This window comes from Bemisia tabaci, chromosome 3, assembly GCF_918797505.1.
Source record: "Bemisia tabaci chromosome 3, PGI_BMITA_v3".
Taxonomy (NCBI): domain Eukaryota; kingdom Metazoa; phylum Arthropoda; class Insecta; order Hemiptera; family Aleyrodidae; genus Bemisia; species Bemisia tabaci.
This window is the reverse complement of record NC_092795.1, coordinates 47,997,216-48,016,941: the sequence shown is the minus strand read 5'-3', so window position 1 is coordinate 48,016,941 and position 19,726 is coordinate 47,997,216. Positions and strand designations below refer to the sequence as shown.

Below are 19,726 nucleotides of genomic sequence, written 5' to 3'. Positions count from 1 at the left end.
TCGCTAGTTTTAACTTTATTTTATTGCATTGAGACCAAAACGAACTATGTTGCATGTAAGCTCAATGCCTATAGTTTCTTTTAGCATAAATAAATCAAAATGTAATGGACATGCTGTCGGTGAGTTTGAGGAAAAATTTCTGGAAATTTGCAAGTTCTCAAAATATATATTAGCATACCCGTTCATCAAGTATTAGATTCACGGAAACCACAGACTTTGTGTGGATAGCTAAGTACCTTATTTCAAACCTCTCTTCTGTACCCGTTTGAAAGGGTCACAGAATAGGTGAAGAAAGGACAATCAAGCCTTGGTCAATGCAAACTACTCAGTGTAAAGGCATGTTTATCAAAATTATTTGGCTCAAACTTAATTTTCAATTCTACCATTGGCAAACAACATCATTTCAGTCCCTGAATTTCTTCATTCTTGTCTTGGTTTAGCTGAAGTATCTGAATTTTGACTATGACTAACAACGATCTTAGCACTAATTTAGTAACAGGTAAAAACTGGGCAAAGAGAACTAAAAAATGAGCTGTGGTAACTTAAAGCCATATCCTCTCCCTCAAAAATGAAAATAGCTCCTTCAGTAGTCTGGAGGCACGGCCAGATTTGAGGAGAGCTAAGTATAGTTAGGGGCTTGAGCCATAGGCGGTAAATCTAGTGAACTCAAAATTTACAAATGCAAAACAAGACAGCTTATTTCATGTGTAATGAATTTTCCCCCCTCTTTTCTTTTCTATTCTCCGACTGGCTTATTACCGAAGGGCAATTTTATACAAAATTGAAAATAAAGAAAAAAAGTAATTATTTAATTTTAATTATATTTAGCAGATTTTTATCAGCTATGAGCAGCAAAATTGCAAAAGCCTTGAACTTATAGGCATCACTAAAAGGATCGAATGTCTGAGTGAATTTTAAACATTTTATTTTGTGGTCTGAACGCACCTTCAAATGCGCGGGCAGTACCTACTTTTTCAATCCTTGAATAATTCAAATGAATATGATGTAAGCGTTAAGTAAAAGTATCAAGTAGCTTACAAAATGGTTGCCTTGCAAGATATTTTATTTTCCTATGGTTATCAGCTGGGCCGGATTCAGGGGGTGGCCACATGGACCGCGGCCCATGGCGGCAAATTTAGGGGGCGGCGAATTTTGCGATTTTTTTAAGTGAAGGTATAAAGCAAATCGGATTCAGAAAAAAACACAAACGAGAAAAAGCGACAAAATCTCTCATTTCCTGAGAGCACAGTAATTTTGCATTGCGTCAAACACAGTGCGTTCAGGACCGCTCGACGTGAAACGCAAAGCGCCTACAAGACTGTAGGAATACTTCATGCATTGCGTCAAAAACAGTACGGTCAGCAGCGGTCGACGCGACGTGAAACGCATAGCGCCTACAAGACTGTAGAAATACCTTACGCATTGCGCAAAACTCAGTGCGGCCAGCGGCCAACACGAATAAACGCGTCTTATGCACCCCTACCCCTCCGGAACGTTTTCTTGATGGTTTTTATTGATGTTTCAAAACGAATGAGAAGGGGGCGGCAAAATACAGGCGGCCCATGGGCGGCAAGTAGGTGAATCCGGCCCTGGTTATCAGATCACTTCTCTACAGGTACAAGCAATCGCTTTCATATTAGCAATATTTTATTCACCAGAGGAAATTAATTTTTTTTGGAAATTTTGATTTTTCTATGCTTGAATCCTATTCAATGAAGAGAGGGGAAAATAATGTATCTAGGAACCTAGGAAGTATGTAAGTTATATGGAGCTACAGTATTGATGCCTTTGATGTAATTTTTCTGGTAACTTTATTGACAAAGGCATCATGTTCATGTATCAAAAGGCAAATGGTATGGTCTTCTGATAGTATATTTCGCTGGTGAAACTGCAGAAATGCGTACTTATATCTCGGTTTGCGGCGATGCAAACTTCCTGTCATACTTCATTTTCTACAAAAAAAACTACCAAATTTCATTTCTTGATAACTCTAGTGAATTTTCTTCTCAATGTAACGAATATTCCGTCAAAATGACAAGGCATGATTTCTGTTCGGTCTCCGTTAAATAATAAAATAGGGAGATTTTGAAACATTGCATTCTAGGTACGCATTTTTGCAGTTTCGCCGTCGATAAGTGGGTATTGAATTATTGATTGGGGTCAATGACCGCGCTCAATCTTTGTTTTGATTTTGACCGTCATCAAGGCTACGTCACAACGACCCCATTTGACTGTTATTGGTATGACGTCATCAGATGAATCACACCCAACGCCTGGGCATTGCTTTCCTTTTCCAGTGCAGTTTGCACATTGACGTATAATACAATCTAGACCGCGCATTACGAAATTCAAGCGAGACGATAGGCAACCCAGCAACACACAGCAAGTGTACCGGCGAGACAATGGTGAAAATTCGTGGAAATGCCAGTCTTGCCAGTGCCGTTGCCTGATACGGGTACACTTAGCTCGTATATTCGGCGGTATCAACTAGGCTGAAGGCGCGTCTTTACCCCCCTAGCTGTCTTACCTTCCCCGCCTAAAGTCGGGCCCAATGCGCGGTCTAGATTGTATTATACGTCAATGAGTTTGCAGTTCTGTTTCAGTGTTCCCAGGCGTGCGGATATTTCCGCGCCGCGCGGACATTCCCTATACCCGCGCGGACAGCGTACGGACAAAAACCTTATGGGAAAATTTTTCCCTATCTTATTTTGTCCGTACGCTCGCCCGGCCCTGTCCGTGCGTCTGTTTATCCGCTTTTCTTTGCAATATTTATTACTTTTGCGTAAGTTATTGATACAATGATGTTTAGTATGAAAGCCGGGTATCGTTTGGGAACAAATTAGATACTTTTCGCATTAATTATATTGTATTCTTATCAAAATTCAGTCATTTCATTTATGTCCGTGCGCCCGCCCGGCCCAGTCCGTGCATCTGTTAATCCGCTTTTCTTTGCAATATTTATTACTTTTGCGTAAGTTATTGATACAATTATGTTTAGTATGAAAGCCGGGTATCGTTCGGGAACAAATTAGATACTTTTCGCATTAATTATATTGTATTCTTATCAAAATTCAGCCTTTTCATTTAAGGTCCGTCCTTGTTTTCTGTATTGTTGTGCTTTTGTGTTTGATCACTCAGACATTTTTTCTTACTTTTTTTTCTCAATTTCGCCAATGTTATTGATATAAGGAAGCCACGAATAAAACCCAGGTATCATACAGGACCTTTCTGCATTAATTTATGTGTTATTCAATCAGTTCAATGGGTTAGGAATTATGAATTTCATGAAAAGTCAGCTCCTTTCTTTTGAATTATTGCTTTTTGATGTAGGCACCTATAATTGTTCCGATTATTTTTTCCTGTCAATGCTTTCTAGAGGACATAGGTACTTGAATGTCACAAGAGATCAAGAGAACATCAACATTATCAACAAAACAGCCGGAACCGGAAACGGAAACGGAATTCACGGAACACGGACGGAGCACGGAGCGGCACGGATATACACGAGCCTCCCCGAGTTCATCCGGAGAGCGTACGGACATTTTAAGATAGGAGCACCTGGGAACACTGTTCTGTTTTCTTTTCCAAGCCGCAAGGGGCCAAAAGAGATTGTGTGCTTCAGAAGTTCAATTTGATTTATAAGTTCAATTTTCATCGGAAGTTTCCTGCTAAACGTGCTCCGTAGTGTTTAGCAGGTGCTGTCTTTGTAGCGAGTGCGCGGCTGTCAAGGGCCAAGTGAGCGATTCGGTGAAATCGCTTCAGCAGCATTGACGTATAATACAATCTAGACCGCGCATTACGAAATTCAAGCGAGACGATAGGCAACCAGCAACACACAGCAAGTGTACCGGCGAGACAATGGTGGAATTCGTGGAAATGCCAGTCTTGACAGTGCCGTTGCCTGATACGGGTACACTTAGCTCGTATATCCGGCGGTATCAACTAAGCTGAAGGCGCGTCTTTACCCCCCTAGCTGTCTTACCTTCCCTGCCCAAAGTCGGGCCCAATGCGCGGTCTAGATTGTATTATACGTCAATGTTCAGCAGTAACCGACCAACTGAGTGGATTGGAGTAGGGTGGACCGCTCAATTTCATTTGTCGTGAGAGTTGTTATCTCCACGGTCCAGGTGCTTTCTCTTGGTTCAGCGATTCGCGAGAAATTGACGTTTGCAAGTGCGTCACGGTCGTGAAAGCAACAGTTTTAACAGAACCATGGTCGAGAAAAAATTAGAGTCCAAGATGGCAGCCGTTGATGTAGCTAAAGCTGTAAGTACCTGAAAGTTTAACTGTTTACCCCACACAACTCGATGGAAACTCCTTTTCCTCGAAAACTGCGTTTCTTAGCACTGAATGGAATCTCACAAACTTTGAGTTTGGGAAGCTTACATCTGCTTCCATCGGAATTCGAGGTTATGTAAACACAGGTGTAACTGTCGCATTGTGAATGTAAATTTTCTGACCGCAGAGCAAACTCAGAAGAATATTGTAAATTTTCCGCCAAAACCTTTATGTGGAAGAGGCTAGCCTGGGCTCTTCAGTTTTGCCTTGATTTCTGGCCTCGTTATACAAGGGGATACCTTCAGAGCATTCTTTCCACCTTATAGTTGCAACCGCTATAGGAGGATATACAACGCTGTAGTCAAAAGTATATTAACATACGGATGTGAAGTTTGGCAGCTGAAGAAACGGACACAGGATATGCTAAGAGCAACGGAGATGGATTTCTGGCGAAGGTCAGCAGGAATTTCTAGGAGAGATCGGGTCCGTAATGATAGAGTGCGTCAGATAATGGAAGTCGAAAATGACATCGTGTTCGACGTCATGACCAAACAACTTGTTTGGTATGGTCATGTCAATAGGATGACGGAAGAGAGGCTGCCAAAAAAGATGCTTGATTGGGTTCCTCCTGGGAGGAGACGTAGGGGACGCCCAGTGAGAGGTTGGCGACAGGGGGTGTTAAATGAGATAAGAGATTGTCAACTCCCTGATGACCTGTGGGAAGACCGAGCTTTGTGGCGATTAGGCGTCGCACAGCGCCAAAGAGCGCTATAAAAGCGACATATATATATATAGTTGCAACCGCTCTTTTTAACAAGCATCCGTTCGCAATTAATTTTTCAACACATGGCTTTCTCCTACATATCAATGAGAAACTACACTGCAAAAATTTTAACCCACAATGCTGCTCTGTAGCCTGATTGTTGAAACTTTGTGTTTGTCGGGTAGACATATATGACATACGTTAAAAGGCGGAGCATGATTTGTCGGCTATGTCTTTTCGCTATTTTAACGCAGCTTTGTCAGGTAGAATGAATGACATACTGTCAGAAACGTAACAGGTGCTGTTAGCTTGTTGTGAGTGCCACTTGACATAGGCACGACGAAGCAGCAATAAGACATAGCCGACGAATCACGCTCCGCCTTTTAACCTATGTCATCTATGTCTACCCGACGGCGTTAGAGTTTAGCAGAGATTCACTCTTGGCCCGGAAGGCTAGACTTACAGAAAATCCTGCCGCAGATCATCAGTAAGCGGGAGCGTGACACCGATGCGTGTATGCTCTCAGCTCTGGTGGAGAAAGAGAGAACTTCCATTGCACTTATGTATTAGCAATTATGTAACAATTTCTCGTCAGTCGCTGTAGCCCTGTGGCAAAGCGCTCGCCTCCGGAGTGGAAGAGTCCGCGGTTCGCGTCCCTCTATGCTAAAATTTTGACGTCATTATATTACACATTATGTCATAAATGCCGCGAGTGGCCGTAAAGAAATACTTTTTTCCATAAAATAAGAGTGAGGCGTGCATTTTTGCGCACGTAATTGAAAAGGGCTCCTCTTGCAGAGAAACCTCTGGACCTAGGGTGTAGGGCCCTAATAATCTTACGTAGACCGTCCAATAATTTTTTTTAGAGGAAAAAGCAGACTCCGAAGACAGAAATAAATGTAACATCAGTGGGCAGTATAAACAAATAAATGTAAGTATGCCTTTACAAAGAGGCCGTCCGCAAATTACGTACCTAATGCACTTACAGGGAGCCGGGAGGAGGTCCAGAGGTGCCTTACCTATGCCTATACGTAAGCCAAACGCAAAAATTTTGTTTCTTCCAAATTCCGTTAATTTAAAGACTTACTAGTCCAAATTTCGTTTTTTAGACGTTTAATGTTTTTTGGTTAAAATGTAATTTTTCTGAACTTTTTGAATTTAAAAACTGTTATTTTTTCAATACAACTGTTATTTTTCATGATCTCCTACCAGCGATTAGTAATGTTTAAAACAATACCGATTTGTTTCAACACCATTTTTTTTATTAAATTATGCATTTAAACGATAGAAGAGGGGGGGGGGGTCATAAAAATCGGAAAAATTGCCTTTCGTAATTTATGGACGGCCCCAAAGAGTAATTTTGAAATTTCCTATTAGTATTTTTTGTATTCCTTACGCCTACGGTCGTTTTACTTCGAATTCCGTACCCTATAAATAAAAGAAGAGCAATTGTGCAGATTTTTCTTTTACATAAAGGGACGTTTCACTTTAAAAGATTCCGTCTTGGTCCGCAGGAGTTTTTGTCAGTCCTTCCTTCAGAGCTCAGGGGCTGAATCTCTGCCTGAGGCGAGGACTGACAGAAAATCCTTCTCCGGGTGCGGAGTGCCTAGAGTCTGCAGAAAGGGAACATCGATGCTCCCGACTGCGCACCAGACAGTTTGCGATGGAAATTCGGCAGGATTTTTTGTAAGTCCTGCCTTCGGAATTCAGGAGTGAATCTCTGCTGAACACTCGACTCTCTACCCGACAAACACAAAATTTCAACAATCAGGCTGCTGATCCAAAAACACTATTCAACAGCTGTCAGTAATCTAGTCGAAGGCCATCTTTTGCAAATGTACACTTAAGTAGCTACTGAAAGTTCTTTGAATTAAGTGCTTTAATACAATTTGCAATCCAATGCAGTTTGTTATTGTTGATTGCAGTATTTTGGCATTTTTCAAGATTTTAGGTATCAATGTCAAAGATACTAGCGAAATTAAGTAAGTGGACTTGGAAATTGGGTAATTAATGAAAATAACACCTCATACTTGAGAATGTATTAATCTACGATGTAACTCTTTTGTTTTAAACAGGCTGAGAATCTGCGAAACCTGAAACTCTCAGGCCATGTTGGATTCGATAGTTTACCGGACCAGTTGGTGAACAAATCCGTTCAACAAGGTTTCATTTTCAACATCCTTTGTATTGGTACGTAATCCATAGAAATGATAGCAATGCATAACAATCATTGGTAAACCAGTTCAGCATGATATGCTAAGAAGAGATAAAATGATTCAATAGAATAAATTGTGAGCTTAAGTTTTTGACAAGATTCATTTTGGCACATTACAGACATCACTGAATTAGTCATTGATAAAAGAGCATAACAGAATCAGTCTCTAATTGCTCTTACAAACAAAAAAGATGATCAGAAATTTTCTAGAAAAGACAGTGATAATAATGTAGAGCACCTTTGAGTTTGAAATTTGCCCCTCTTAAAGTGCTAAAGGCACTTTCACAGTATTGAAAATAGTACGACGGTGTAAGTCCGCAACCGTGTATCTCTGTTTGCAACGTTGTAGACTTCCTGTCATCCTTTATTTTTTTAAATGAAAACCTACTCTACGGCAATTCTTAAAAACTGCCGTGATTATTTTTCTTCGTTTCAAGAAAATTCTGCAAAAACTTCAAGAAATAATGTCGATTTGTTCTACTTAAAAAATAAAATAAAATATGATTGGAAATTTTCAAACACCACAAACAAGGTACATCGTTGCGGACTTACATTGAGTAGTGTTTTTTTTACTGTTAAATATTTTTATTTATATTTTTTGTACTATGGTAATTTTTTACTGCAGTCACAGATAAATTGATCTAATATGTTTTTTAAAGGTGTCCTATATGCTAATGTTGGACCTAAAAACATTGTGTTCAGCATTTTTTTACAAATCTTAAAGCTACACTATCCATTGAAAATTCTGTCACATATAAACGACCCATCCTATTTCATGTAGTATGCAGCAAAATGTTATTTTTTTCCTCATATTTACTTATTGTACATTTCAGGTGAAACTGGACTTGGAAAATCCACTCTGGTCGATTCCCTGTTTAACACCAACTTCGACTCTTCTCCAGCACCACACACCTTACCCAGTGTTAAATTGAAGTCTCACACATATGAACTACAAGAAAGCAGCGTCCGACTCAAGGTGAGATTCTTGATATCTTTCATGAAAATAAAGGTACTTGCAAGCGTAACCTGTTGCTTTCGACAGTGAGGCAAGAACATATCCAAGATTGTTTTTGGAAAAAGAAACATCGGACGATTTTGACTTCAACTTAGTAGTAAAACAGGAATCAAGACAACCTGTGGGAAAATACTGTTTGAATATGTTTTTTATTACTCTCCTGAACTCTTGGAGAAACATTTTTCAAAATGTTGTTCAAACACTAAGTTTTTTATATGTACAAGTTAACTCTTTTACACAATAAGTGAATCTCTCAGTTCGAAAATGACCTATCTCGGAAAAATGAAAGTTTTCAGGAGACGATAAATACCACATCAGCTGAAAAAGAGGTGTTCCTGCGCAAAAAAAATGAACATTGTAAAAAACCAGAGGTGGCTCGTTTTTGAACTGAGAGGTTCAATTAGAGTTATTAGGGACCCAACGCAATTTACAAGGAGCCTCACGATGGCTTTCTTATGGTTAAACGTTGTCTAATGTACCCACTGTGCCGTGATCCGATTGGTAACTTAATACTTCGCGTTAGCAATGTTTTTTATTTGATTAATTTTTTTCTCTTAGGTATGACAGTTAATTAATAACATGAGGAAATAATAAATTTTCCTGCAGATTTATGCACCGGCTTCAATCCAAACTTTTACTGAAGATCCAATTGTTGATTCTCAAAGCAGGTTTTTTTTTTCTTTTTTCTTTCAATAGCTGACCATTGTTGATACTGTCGGGTACGGTGACCAAATTAACAAAGAAGACAGCTTTAAATCCATTGTGGACTACATTGATGCCCAGTTTGAGGCGTACCTGCAAGAGGAATTAAAAATCAAACGATCCCTTTCAATGTACCATGACACAAGAACTCATGTGTGCCTCTACTTCATCTGTCCCACAGGTCATGGGTAAGTTCTGTTAAATTTCAGAAAAACAAATTCCGTTAAAAATTAAAGCTCTCTTTCCTCCATTCATACAACACATTTTTATACTCTAGAGCAATATCATCGTACGATAGGACAAAAGTCAAACTTTGTGTACATCTACAGTCGCATTTTTTCTGTGGCCATCAGAGTGATGATCTATTATGCGGTACTGATGACCGCCCATCATGAGAAGTTAGAATAATTGACCAATAGCAGGTCATTGCTCAAATTTCCATTTGTTGCCAAGTCGGACCACTTCAATCGGCGTAAGCTGACCAAAGCGCTCCCACCAGCCATGACTCGACCATCAGATACTCAAGAGTGTTAGAACTAATAATCATCATGCAACTGTAGAAATGGTAACCACATTGCACTGTGTAATAGCCACCCTAAAAATGCCTGCACCCTCTTTCTGATGGCATGAGTCAAACATAATTCAAAACATCATACTCTGATAGCCCAATATGGCAAAAAACAAAATACAACTAATTGTATAAAAAAAATTCCATGTGTCAACCGTTGCGAGGTCATTACAAACTAATCAAAGATAATAGTTTGTCTTGTCATGAAACTCTTTTCTCTTCTCTTCAGACTCGCTCAGGTGTGTGTCTTGAACGGAGTAATATTTTTGAAAGTTGACATGCAGATGCCTAGAATTTTTTGAAGGATTTGTAAACTCAATGATAGTGATTGTAACTCATTGCACTTTACTTTTATAAGTGTTCAGTGCAAGGGTCAATAAGGACGCAGTTCCACTACCCGTAGGATCTCCTAAACATAGTAGATACATAGATTAATTACCAAACAGAAAGGTAACTGATGGTTCCTTTTATAGTCACTATTTTTAAGCAAGTTGGAACCATTTAAGCAGGAAATTGGAAAAAGATGGTAAAGAAGGGACCACTGGACAAAAGTGGGGAAGGCATGAAACTGTGTTGGGAGGATAATTTGGAATCCTAGGCCAAGATAGGGCGGCGGGTATTTCAAGAATTGAGACAGAAATGGCCAACGTTTGCCCCTCTGGTACTTATCATTCTATGGCAACCTCCTTTAAATCAGGGCATTACATCCATATTAGCAGCTGACAATTTTAATTGAAGTATTCATTTCCTTCGCAAATTTCAGTACTTTCATTGTGATACAGTGATTTAGTTAGCGAAATCTACCATAATTTGGCACCCTAAAACACCATGCCCTTACTTAAGTAGGTCTGTGATATGGATCCTTTTCCAACAGAAAAGAGATCTGAGCTTTATAGAGAAAGGTACATCGCACAGTGAATTTTCCTTATCTTTACTTGATATTTTTTTTAATTATTACAAAGAGATTCTCTAATATTTTCTTGTCTTTTTTCATTCTTTAGATTGAAGTCAATTGACCTTGTTTGTATGAAACAGCTGGATACCAAAGTCAACATCATCCCAATAATAGCGAAAGCAGACACCATCTCCAAAACAGAATTGCAGAAATTCAAGGTAATGAAACTGCACTTATTTAGTTTTACTATAAATTTCGTCTTTAGTTGACCTTTCTCTCAAGTGGCATAAAAAATTAGTGATATTTTACATGAATGGGTGGGTTTCATAGAAAATGGTTCTACAAGCCCCAACAACTTTAAATTTGAAAGTTGAAAACCCTTAAAAATTTCACAGTATCAAAATTTCTTAGGCTCAGAAGCCTAAAAAAGTTGAAATGGAAAACTATCAAAGCAAATTACATGAATATCTCTAAAATTAGGAACTACTTAATTACAAACGTTACATATTGTACTAACTTACAATGGGCCTGTTGCAAACTTTTGCCAGAGCAAAAATAGGATTTATTACGCATAGAAAGTGTCTCAAAAATCACGATGAGCGCATGGGCAAAGTCTGAAATGCACTCCTTACTTCACAATTTGCGCTTTTTTGAGCTACTCGCTTCGAAAACAAAATCGCAGCACAGGTCAACATTTTGTTAAAGGAGTCATTCCATCCAATCCCTCGGTAGTATCCCCCCTAGTATCCACAAGGATACTAGGCAATATTCAACATAGTCGATACCAATCCGCCAAAACATGTGTGATGGGACGATGATTCTAACCACCTGATAATAATCGGCGTGTTTACATTCACATTTTTCTTGCGTTATTAGATATCCCCCTTGATTGACCTTGTGCTCTCCTCAACTTGCATGTGGAAGCGTCGGTCATGTTGAGCAGGGATTGAATGAAACAACTCCTCTAACGAAATATTCACCTGTGCTGTAGTATCCTGTTTGAAGTGGGAATCATAAAAAAACCCAAATTTCTCACGCAGATTGTGAAGTTTGGAGTGCATTTCAGAGTTTATCGATGTGCTCATCGTGATTTTTGAGACATTATCTGTAAGGAGCAACTCTCTATTTTTGCTCTAGCAAAAGTTTGCAACAGGCCCATTTTGTAATTTTTGGATTTTGTATTCTGTGATTGCAAAGAGTCGCTTCCTCTTCCTCAGACAGGTAAACTGAAAAAAATATCATTTCAAAATATAATCCATAGTACCATGTGGCATAACATTTACTCTCTGTTGAAGACAAGTCCTGAAAAGGCGTTTAGACGTAACAATTTGTTACTGTTTGTACTGTTTCTTTATACTGGCATTTGATTGTGTCGATCTTTCTTCGTTAATATTCACTATTCCTTCTTTTTATAAAATAGTACACAGAAATTGCCTCTTTACGCCCATGCTCTTGAAAGGTTTTAGTAACGGAATCAAATCAAAGTCAAGTCATTTCATATTTTGTGCCATTTTCTCCTCCAACCTCTCTGCGAGCCTGTGAATTTCTTCACTCTTTTCTGTGGTGCAACTTAATGACACTTGTACATCTTACGTATCTTTCATCTTGAAAGTTGTAGTCAAATTGATACCAATGTACAAATCGGCTTTGCTTGATGAACAAAAGATTTACAAGTGCCATGGATAACAGAACCTTGTTGATTGACTTCATTTCCTTCCTTTCTTCAGATTTTAAATTCTCATTTTTGGTTTTGATTTTAGGCTAAAATCATCCAGGAGTTGAACGCAAATGGAGTTCGCCTGTACAAGTTCCCAACAGATGATGAGTCTGTATCTGAAGTAAACTCTCAGATGAATTCTCATGTGCCGTTTGCTGTTGTTGGTAGCAGCGATTTTGTCCGAGTTGGCAACAAGATGACACGAGCTAGACAATACCCATGGGGAACTGTCGAAGGTCTACTATTTCTTTATTCAAATGAACATTTTTTATTTTATATATATTTGAAATATTTATTTGTTTTACACATTTATATTTTTTTTATTTGAAATTAAAAGTTTGATTTTGGCTGTCATTTATAAGAAATGCAGTTTTTGAACGCGGTATCAGCCATCGATTTTTTATGTATATATTTTCCCATTCAACTGAGAATGCAGCAACATGAGTGACACGTCTGTAAATGGATTGCTCAAATTTTCTCCATTGGAGGCCTTCAGGTTGGCTTGCAAGTCGCGTTCGCAACCAGCTGCCAGAAGTAAAACTTAGTTTTTGGGTAGCTAACAGTAGAAGGCGTGAGCTGCACTGCTAGTGCGGTTCCTGCCGGAGTTCGGCATTCTGATTTGCACGGCATCTCAGAGTGTTCGAGCTTCAAATCAGGACTGGCTGTCTATACACTCCTGACGATCGCTAACAAGAAACTGGTAGTGGCGCTAACACCACGCCTGATTGCGTTACCCACACCCAACTCTCCTCAATTGAGTTTCTCGGTCGTTTGGGAAAATCTGTACATAAAAAATCAATGGCTGATACCTTGTTTAAAAACTACATTTTTTTTTTGTTATACACATCTATTTTTTTTTTATGATAGGTTAAGAATTGATTTGTCTAATTTAATAATTAAAAAAGAAGAAGAAAAAAGAGGCACGAGCATACAACAATAATTCATGCCGAAAAACAAACCGATGCAAATTGCCCTCTACTATTAGTAATCTTGTTAACTCGGAAGGAGAGATTCACAGAGAGAGAGAAAAAAGTCCCTCAAACTTCAAATTAACTTGACGTCACTGTAGTGAGTTTGGAAGAGTCTGGTTTTACTAATTGCTTATTAGCAGTGTTTCTCACTGGACGCTATACTACTAAAGTAATTGATCAGGCTAGCGGAAAATGGAGCAATCTCATGAAGTGTGATTTAATTAAAAATCACTAGTACATATTCAGTGACTCGTTAGTGAAGGGCATCATTCAGAGGCAGTAAACATGAAAATTGAGAAGTAGAAGGATAAGCTCCAACTGTTTATTTTGGACATAAATATTTCATTTAGTCCATGACAAATTACAGAGAGTATTTTCTTTTATTTTGAAGCTTAGGATGTAACAGTTCGTCATGGTACGTAGGAAATAAAATGCTTTATTCTTTTGTTTTCAGTTGAAAATGAAGCCCATTGTGACTTTAAGAAATTGCGTGAGATGCTAATCCGCACAAATATGGAGGACATGCGGGAAAAGACCCACACCCAACATTATGAGCTTTATCGTAAAAAGCGACTCGAACAGGTACTTTTTTCTCATTTTAGTTTGCAAGTGTTGAGCAAATACATCAAAAGTTCGAGAGTCAAAAAAAGAATTGCCTTCACAACCTAAGTCAGGAAATTAAAACCCATTGCACACTCCAGATGTCAAATCTTTCAAAGGAAACTGTTTCTAGAATGTTGTATTCATAAAATGGGTGCTTTGAAATAATACCCAAGAACATGATTTCCAAAATTTACAGCTGAACAACATAAGGAGAAATATTTTTCAAAAATTTAATTTTAAAAATGTTAATAGAAGAAAGTCCTGTGTTCTAAAGTGTTGATAGTCAATAAAGGGAGAAGAATGTCAGCACAAAAAGATGAGAAGTTAACTTTAGGTAACAAGAACGTTTTTTTAAATCAAAGTGATCCCCATAAGCAATAACCCTCCTCAAGTCTTAGCAAGCAGTTAATGGCATTACTGTCTCCAACTACATTCTCCTTGCAGTGTAAACAGCTAACTAAGCCTGATGAATTGAAAACGCATTTTTCTGCGGTTTAGTTAGACATTATGGTAACTCAACAGTAAACTTCTTACATCATGGACGAGTATACAGAAACACGCAGAGCTTTGAAGCTCTGCAGCTCAAGTTTCATCGTTTTCTCTACAGCCTTTTAGATGTTAAACAGCTTTTAAAATCTGGCTGGATCCTTTTTTGAATAACTATTTTTAGGGGCATTGAAATATGCTGACTTTGCCTTTTTCTCCAATAAAGCTATGTTTACCTATCCGATGGAAACTAATGCCTTTTGAAGATCTAAAATGAATCAATTGCTTAGTAAGGCAATGAATGCAATCCCTTATTTTTTTCTTTTTGTTTTGAAGTAATTACATTAAAATAAAGATATAAGTGTAATCAGAGGTCAGATCTGGAAGCTGATCCTATAAAACTGTTTAGACTGGGCAACGAAAGTTTTGCTCTATAGTTTGAATAGTTTAGCCAAGCTTTGTCTTGTCTCCTTCAGCTCAAATTTTTGTTAAAAACTCGCAAATTTACCTCACTGATTTTAAGTGAGTGAAAAAATTCTTAAGTAAGCCTTTTCCTAAGTTTTCAGCAATTGGTTGAAAAATCATTCCAATTCTACTTAATCACGTGTAAACTTTGAAAAGGTTTTTCTTTCGGATTTTCTCAACCTAGGGAAGTCAAGTAAAAACACTAAAATGAATAGTTGAATGAAATGTATGTTGAATTCCAATTGATAATTTGTCTTATCATGCTCACAGATGGGTTTCAGCGATGTAGACTCAGAGAATAAGCCTGTGAGTTTCCAGGAGTCTTTCCAAAACAAGCGATCGAATCACTTGCAAGAGCTCCAAAAACAAGAAGATGAAATGCGCCAGCTCTTCATTGTTCGTGTCAAGGAAAAGGAGGCAGAGATCAAAGAAGCTGAAGCTGATGTAAGTATCTCTTTTCCGTAGTCTTATTGTTTCCCATCATTGTAAATAATGATCGGGCAAGAATTCAGTTCAATCTTAGATTTTGCCAAATTTTGATGAAGTTTTTGACTTGGTGTGAAGAATAATCAAACCCAAAATTGTGGAATTCTAGAAACTGAGCCATTGGCTGGATGTGAGGATTCTTTGTGTAGCCTCAATATCATTTCTTAAACTAGAACTGTATGAACAGCACTAACATTTTTGTAGAACATTCACCCAATTTCCCATTAGATATAATGTGAAGAAGCAAATTTTTCTTAAAAATTTCATCTCAACGTTTAAACTCTTTCACACTCCTTCAAAATTTTAATGATACATACCCTTTTATTTATCTAAGTGGTAATGGATTTGGTTTTGTGATTTAGAGTGTAAATTTTAATTTCGAATTTCGTAAATTTAAGATTCGACTGATCCTTAATCACGACTATGTCACCATCTGCTCTGAAAAACGAGTCCTGCTAAAGAACTGTTTCTAAAAATTTATCTGAAAGAAAAGGGAAATAGACAAGAAACAAAAAGCATTTAAAAACCTTTTTTCCCCTACTGCATTTCTAAGAAGTAAGAATCCATCTGCGGGGTGAATCTTACCAAGTGTTATACTCTTGATATTACAATCAGGCCTCAATTTTATATGAATTTAGTGTGGCATAAAAGAGTAACAGATGTAACCATCTTTTGGTCTTTTAGTTGCAGGCCAAGTTTGAGCGCCTAAAGCGCGAACATGCTGAAGAAAAACGGAAGCTGGAAGACTCCCGACGACAACTTGAAGAGGATATCATCGAATTCAACAGACGCAAGCAACAGTTCGCGACTTTGGGGAACAGTCACACTCTGACATTGGGCAAGAGCAAAAAGAAATAATATTACAGCTTGGACTTGTGCCAACTCATCACCAGTCTGTTTGTTGCCCCAAACGAGGCAACGGAGTGCTGATCAAGGAATCTGTACTATTAGCCTGAATTTTGAGCAGATTTTTTTATAATGCTCTGAAATATTTATCCAATACTCAAGTCATTTTCACTTTATTTATAAGCAATTTTTAAGCTTCTCTTTTGTGATGTGCATTATAGTTACGAATTTTATCCAGGTGTATAGGAAATTCCGAATGATCAGTTTTCTCTCATAACCTCCATCAAAACTTTCTCCAATCTACTTCTTAACTCTCAGAAAAACGTCACCTGATGCTAATTAACGTCTTTCTGGCGAGAAATTTGTTGAATCTCATTTTTTCTTTCTTTAATTCAAATTATTTATTACATCGAACTTTTTATCTCTTCAATTGGATTTTCTACAATTTTACTGAAGTCTCTCGACTGTTCATTTCATAATTTTCTGCATCATTTTTAACTATTGATAATCAACAAAAATATGGGAAAATGATTCATGCTGGTTATCTCAGGTGGAATTTCAATCCATCTTATTTCTTGGCGTTACTCTTTATTATTATTATTTATTTATTAATTTATTGTATCATTGAAGTTCTTTACAAAGGTAATAGTTTCAAATTAAGTGAGAAATATACTGTGTTATCTTTTCTGGTTGATCCAGTCACAGCTTTCACTAACCATCCTCGTTTCTCTTGAACTAATTTGACTTGTTCACAAGCAGTGAAGTCCCTACAGAACCAAAAAATATTTATGTAGTATTAAGCCATTGATTTTGGATACATCTTTTCGATAATTCAGACACAAAGTTAGTCATATTTTACTGCAGCAACACTGCTAGTAAAGAACCCTTCAGAGCATCTGTTTCTGAGGATCTGCGAGCTGTAGTTTCTCCTATTTCATGTGTTCAACTCTTTCGAAAGATAGTCAAAACAATTATGTATTGTGGCATCGAATTTAGTGCATATGAACCGCTGTTAGGGGAACATTGTATTAAGCATGACTTCGAATTGAGTCTCTAGACTTGACCATGTGCCTCATCTATCAACCAATCTACTTCGCTTGTTCTTTGTTGTAGTCATAGTGTAGCTAAGGAAGAATGTTTTCTATCCAGTGAACATACACACTTATTTTGTGTCACAAAAAAATTGGCAGAAGTATATCATCCGCCTTGAAGTTTTACTGTCGCAGATATCTAATGTGCATTTTCTCGAAAAAATGCAGTGTCCTCCTCCTTCAGTGGTGTAATATTTGTTTCTTGTAGTCAAAGTCTGAATACCAATTATTGCATGGAAAATCGATATCAACCCTCTCATTACCAAGCTAGGTTCTGCCTGTGCACATTTACAATGAACATCGGCTATCTTTAAAACGGATCAGAGTACATTTTATTGGGAAACAGCTCGGAAGTGACAGTCAATACCTTCCTAGATTGATAAATGATTACCACTGAGTGAAGGTTATTCAATAATGGAGGAAATGCAACAAAGGGAACCTTTAAGTCAAACGCAGATGCTGCGTCTGTGATAATTAGAGGGTTGTAATTAGGGACATTGGGTGTAAGTCTTCCTTTTAATGATAGGAGAACATTCTGATCTGTTTACCCACTTCTTCCAGCTACACTAAGGCTCTGATACCTCTTGTATATATATTTCAGACTTCTACAACTATGTTCCCTTTTGCTTTTGATGTTTTATGTCTTGTGCATTACTTAATTAGCAGTATTAACTAGTCTGGGTTTTTCAGTTGTTAATTTAATGTAAGTCAATGATAATCACAAAGGTATCGACACCTATGCAGTTTTATTTTTACTTTTTAGGAACTTTCCAGCTGTTAGTATTGTCTGTCAATACCATTTTTTTTCTCACTCTCATCCTGCAGGAAATATTAGGAACTTAATTCCTCATCAAGCTACCATCACTTTTTTTCCATACAGCTAATTTTGAATATTTTTACATTTTTCCCTTTCAGGATTTAGCAATTGTGATTATTGCTTTCAGATCAAAATTAGTTTGTAGCATCTTAAAACGAAAGCTCTGAAAGCCTGACTTTAATACTATTCGATCAACAAGCAACTTCCCTCCAGAAGTTTTTTATAATCTTTTGTAATATTTCTTATGGATTCATGGACCAACTTACGGTGAATGCATTATTTTGATCAAAAGTTCTCGAAACTAAATCATTCAAAAGAAAAAAAAGTAAGAGAAAAAAAATCAGTAAGAATAGAAACACACCAACTCGGGTTTTTTTTTACCTTTTCTCTTGTTTATGATTTAGTTTTGCTCGTGGGTAAATGCATCTACACGCTGCACTGACAGTTAAGGTGAATAAACAGCAAACAAAATGATGAGAAAAACAACGAAGAAGAAGAATGAGAATCTTTGAGAAACGAATGCAATGTGTATCCACCTACTGTGCAGTTTTTTGTGTCTCCTGAACAGTTTTATTTTGCCCAGTTTATGTGTTTTCATTCTTACTGATTCAAATGTAGAAGTTACCAATCTGGACCCTCTTCATCTTGATGAAAATACAACACTGACATCTATCAATAATTTATTCTTCAGTGTGTAGTAAATAAGAGACACACATGCAGTAATCCATCTACCAGTGTATTGGATCATTTAGTAGTTTAAATTTGAACGAATTTCATCTCGAAAATATCTTCGTTTATTCCATGGAAGAACTGGTCTATGATCCCTAGAAGACAGAATTAATTTATTTGAGTCTGGACGAACTGAGTATAATCGTCCAAATGTTTTTGCATTTATTTTATAATTTATTCTTATTTGTACCCTCAACTTTTTGGGAGGAAAAAATATAATTAAAAGTAATAAATTGTATTTTTTATTTATCAATATTGTGTGCTATTTTTTGTTTCAATAATTTTTCCAATTGTAAATTTTTCTTAGAGAACAAAATTTCCTATAAGTAAATGAGTGTAGGAAATAACCTCTCAGCTAGCATGTGCTTTGTGATGAAAACTGGAACAATTTAAAGAAACAAAATTTGGTTTTGAAAGAAAGTAGAGAATTTGGATTAATATAAAATAATTTCTTCGCCATCAAATTTAGTTGCGATGTGCAAATATCTCTAGGAAAGGGTTGGAACAATAAAAAATAACTCATAGCCATTCAATTAAATATAGTTTAATTATTCAACTCTTACATCAAAAACAGACTTTTAAAAGCAGCTCTTAAAGCAATGCTAATTTTAATGACCCAAGTTTTGGTTCAGTAGACATAATGTCAAGTCAAAATTAAAATAATACTTTATCAATGTTGTAAAAATCTTTAAAAACTATGGTAACAGCTTCACTTACAATAAAAATGGCAACTGGAAACTTTAAGGTTCAAAACAAGGGGGAATCATATTCAAGTAGTTTAATAATTCTACCATAATGAATTATGAGAGGCCAATTTTTGTCAGGTTGAACACAATTTCGCATTTTAACTCTCGCACTTAAATGATTGCATTGCTTTACTCTTTCAATCAGGAGTCCTGAAAGACCTCAATAACATACTTGTATGTTGACTTACATTATGAAAGACCGCTTACAATAAGGTCAATAAGGCTTGAAATCCCTAAGAGCAAAAACAGCAATTGCATACTTTTTATCGTCTCATGCACAAATGAACTCTTTTCGATTGCACTGTTCCAGTATTTTTCATCGACATTTTATTT

The 19,726-nt window shown here is 37.1% G+C and overlaps 1 protein-coding gene across 1 annotated transcript; it reads left to right on the top strand.

The window, feature by feature from the left end:
• Positions 1-4,044: 4,044 nt before the first annotated feature.
• Septin2 (septin 2) lies at positions 4,045-18,900 on the top strand. Its single transcript, XM_019041706.2, has 9 exons — positions 4,045-4,266; positions 7,117-7,231; positions 8,090-8,232; positions 8,968-9,161; positions 10,543-10,654; positions 12,197-12,389; positions 13,579-13,706; positions 14,949-15,122; positions 15,849-18,900. Exons 1-9 carry the CDS (start codon positions 4,213-4,215, stop codon positions 16,020-16,022), a joined length of 1,287 nt encoding a protein of 428 aa, XP_018897251.1. The 5' UTR covers positions 4,045-4,212; the 3' UTR covers positions 16,023-18,900.
• The last annotated feature ends 826 nt before the right edge of the window (positions 18,901-19,726 follow it).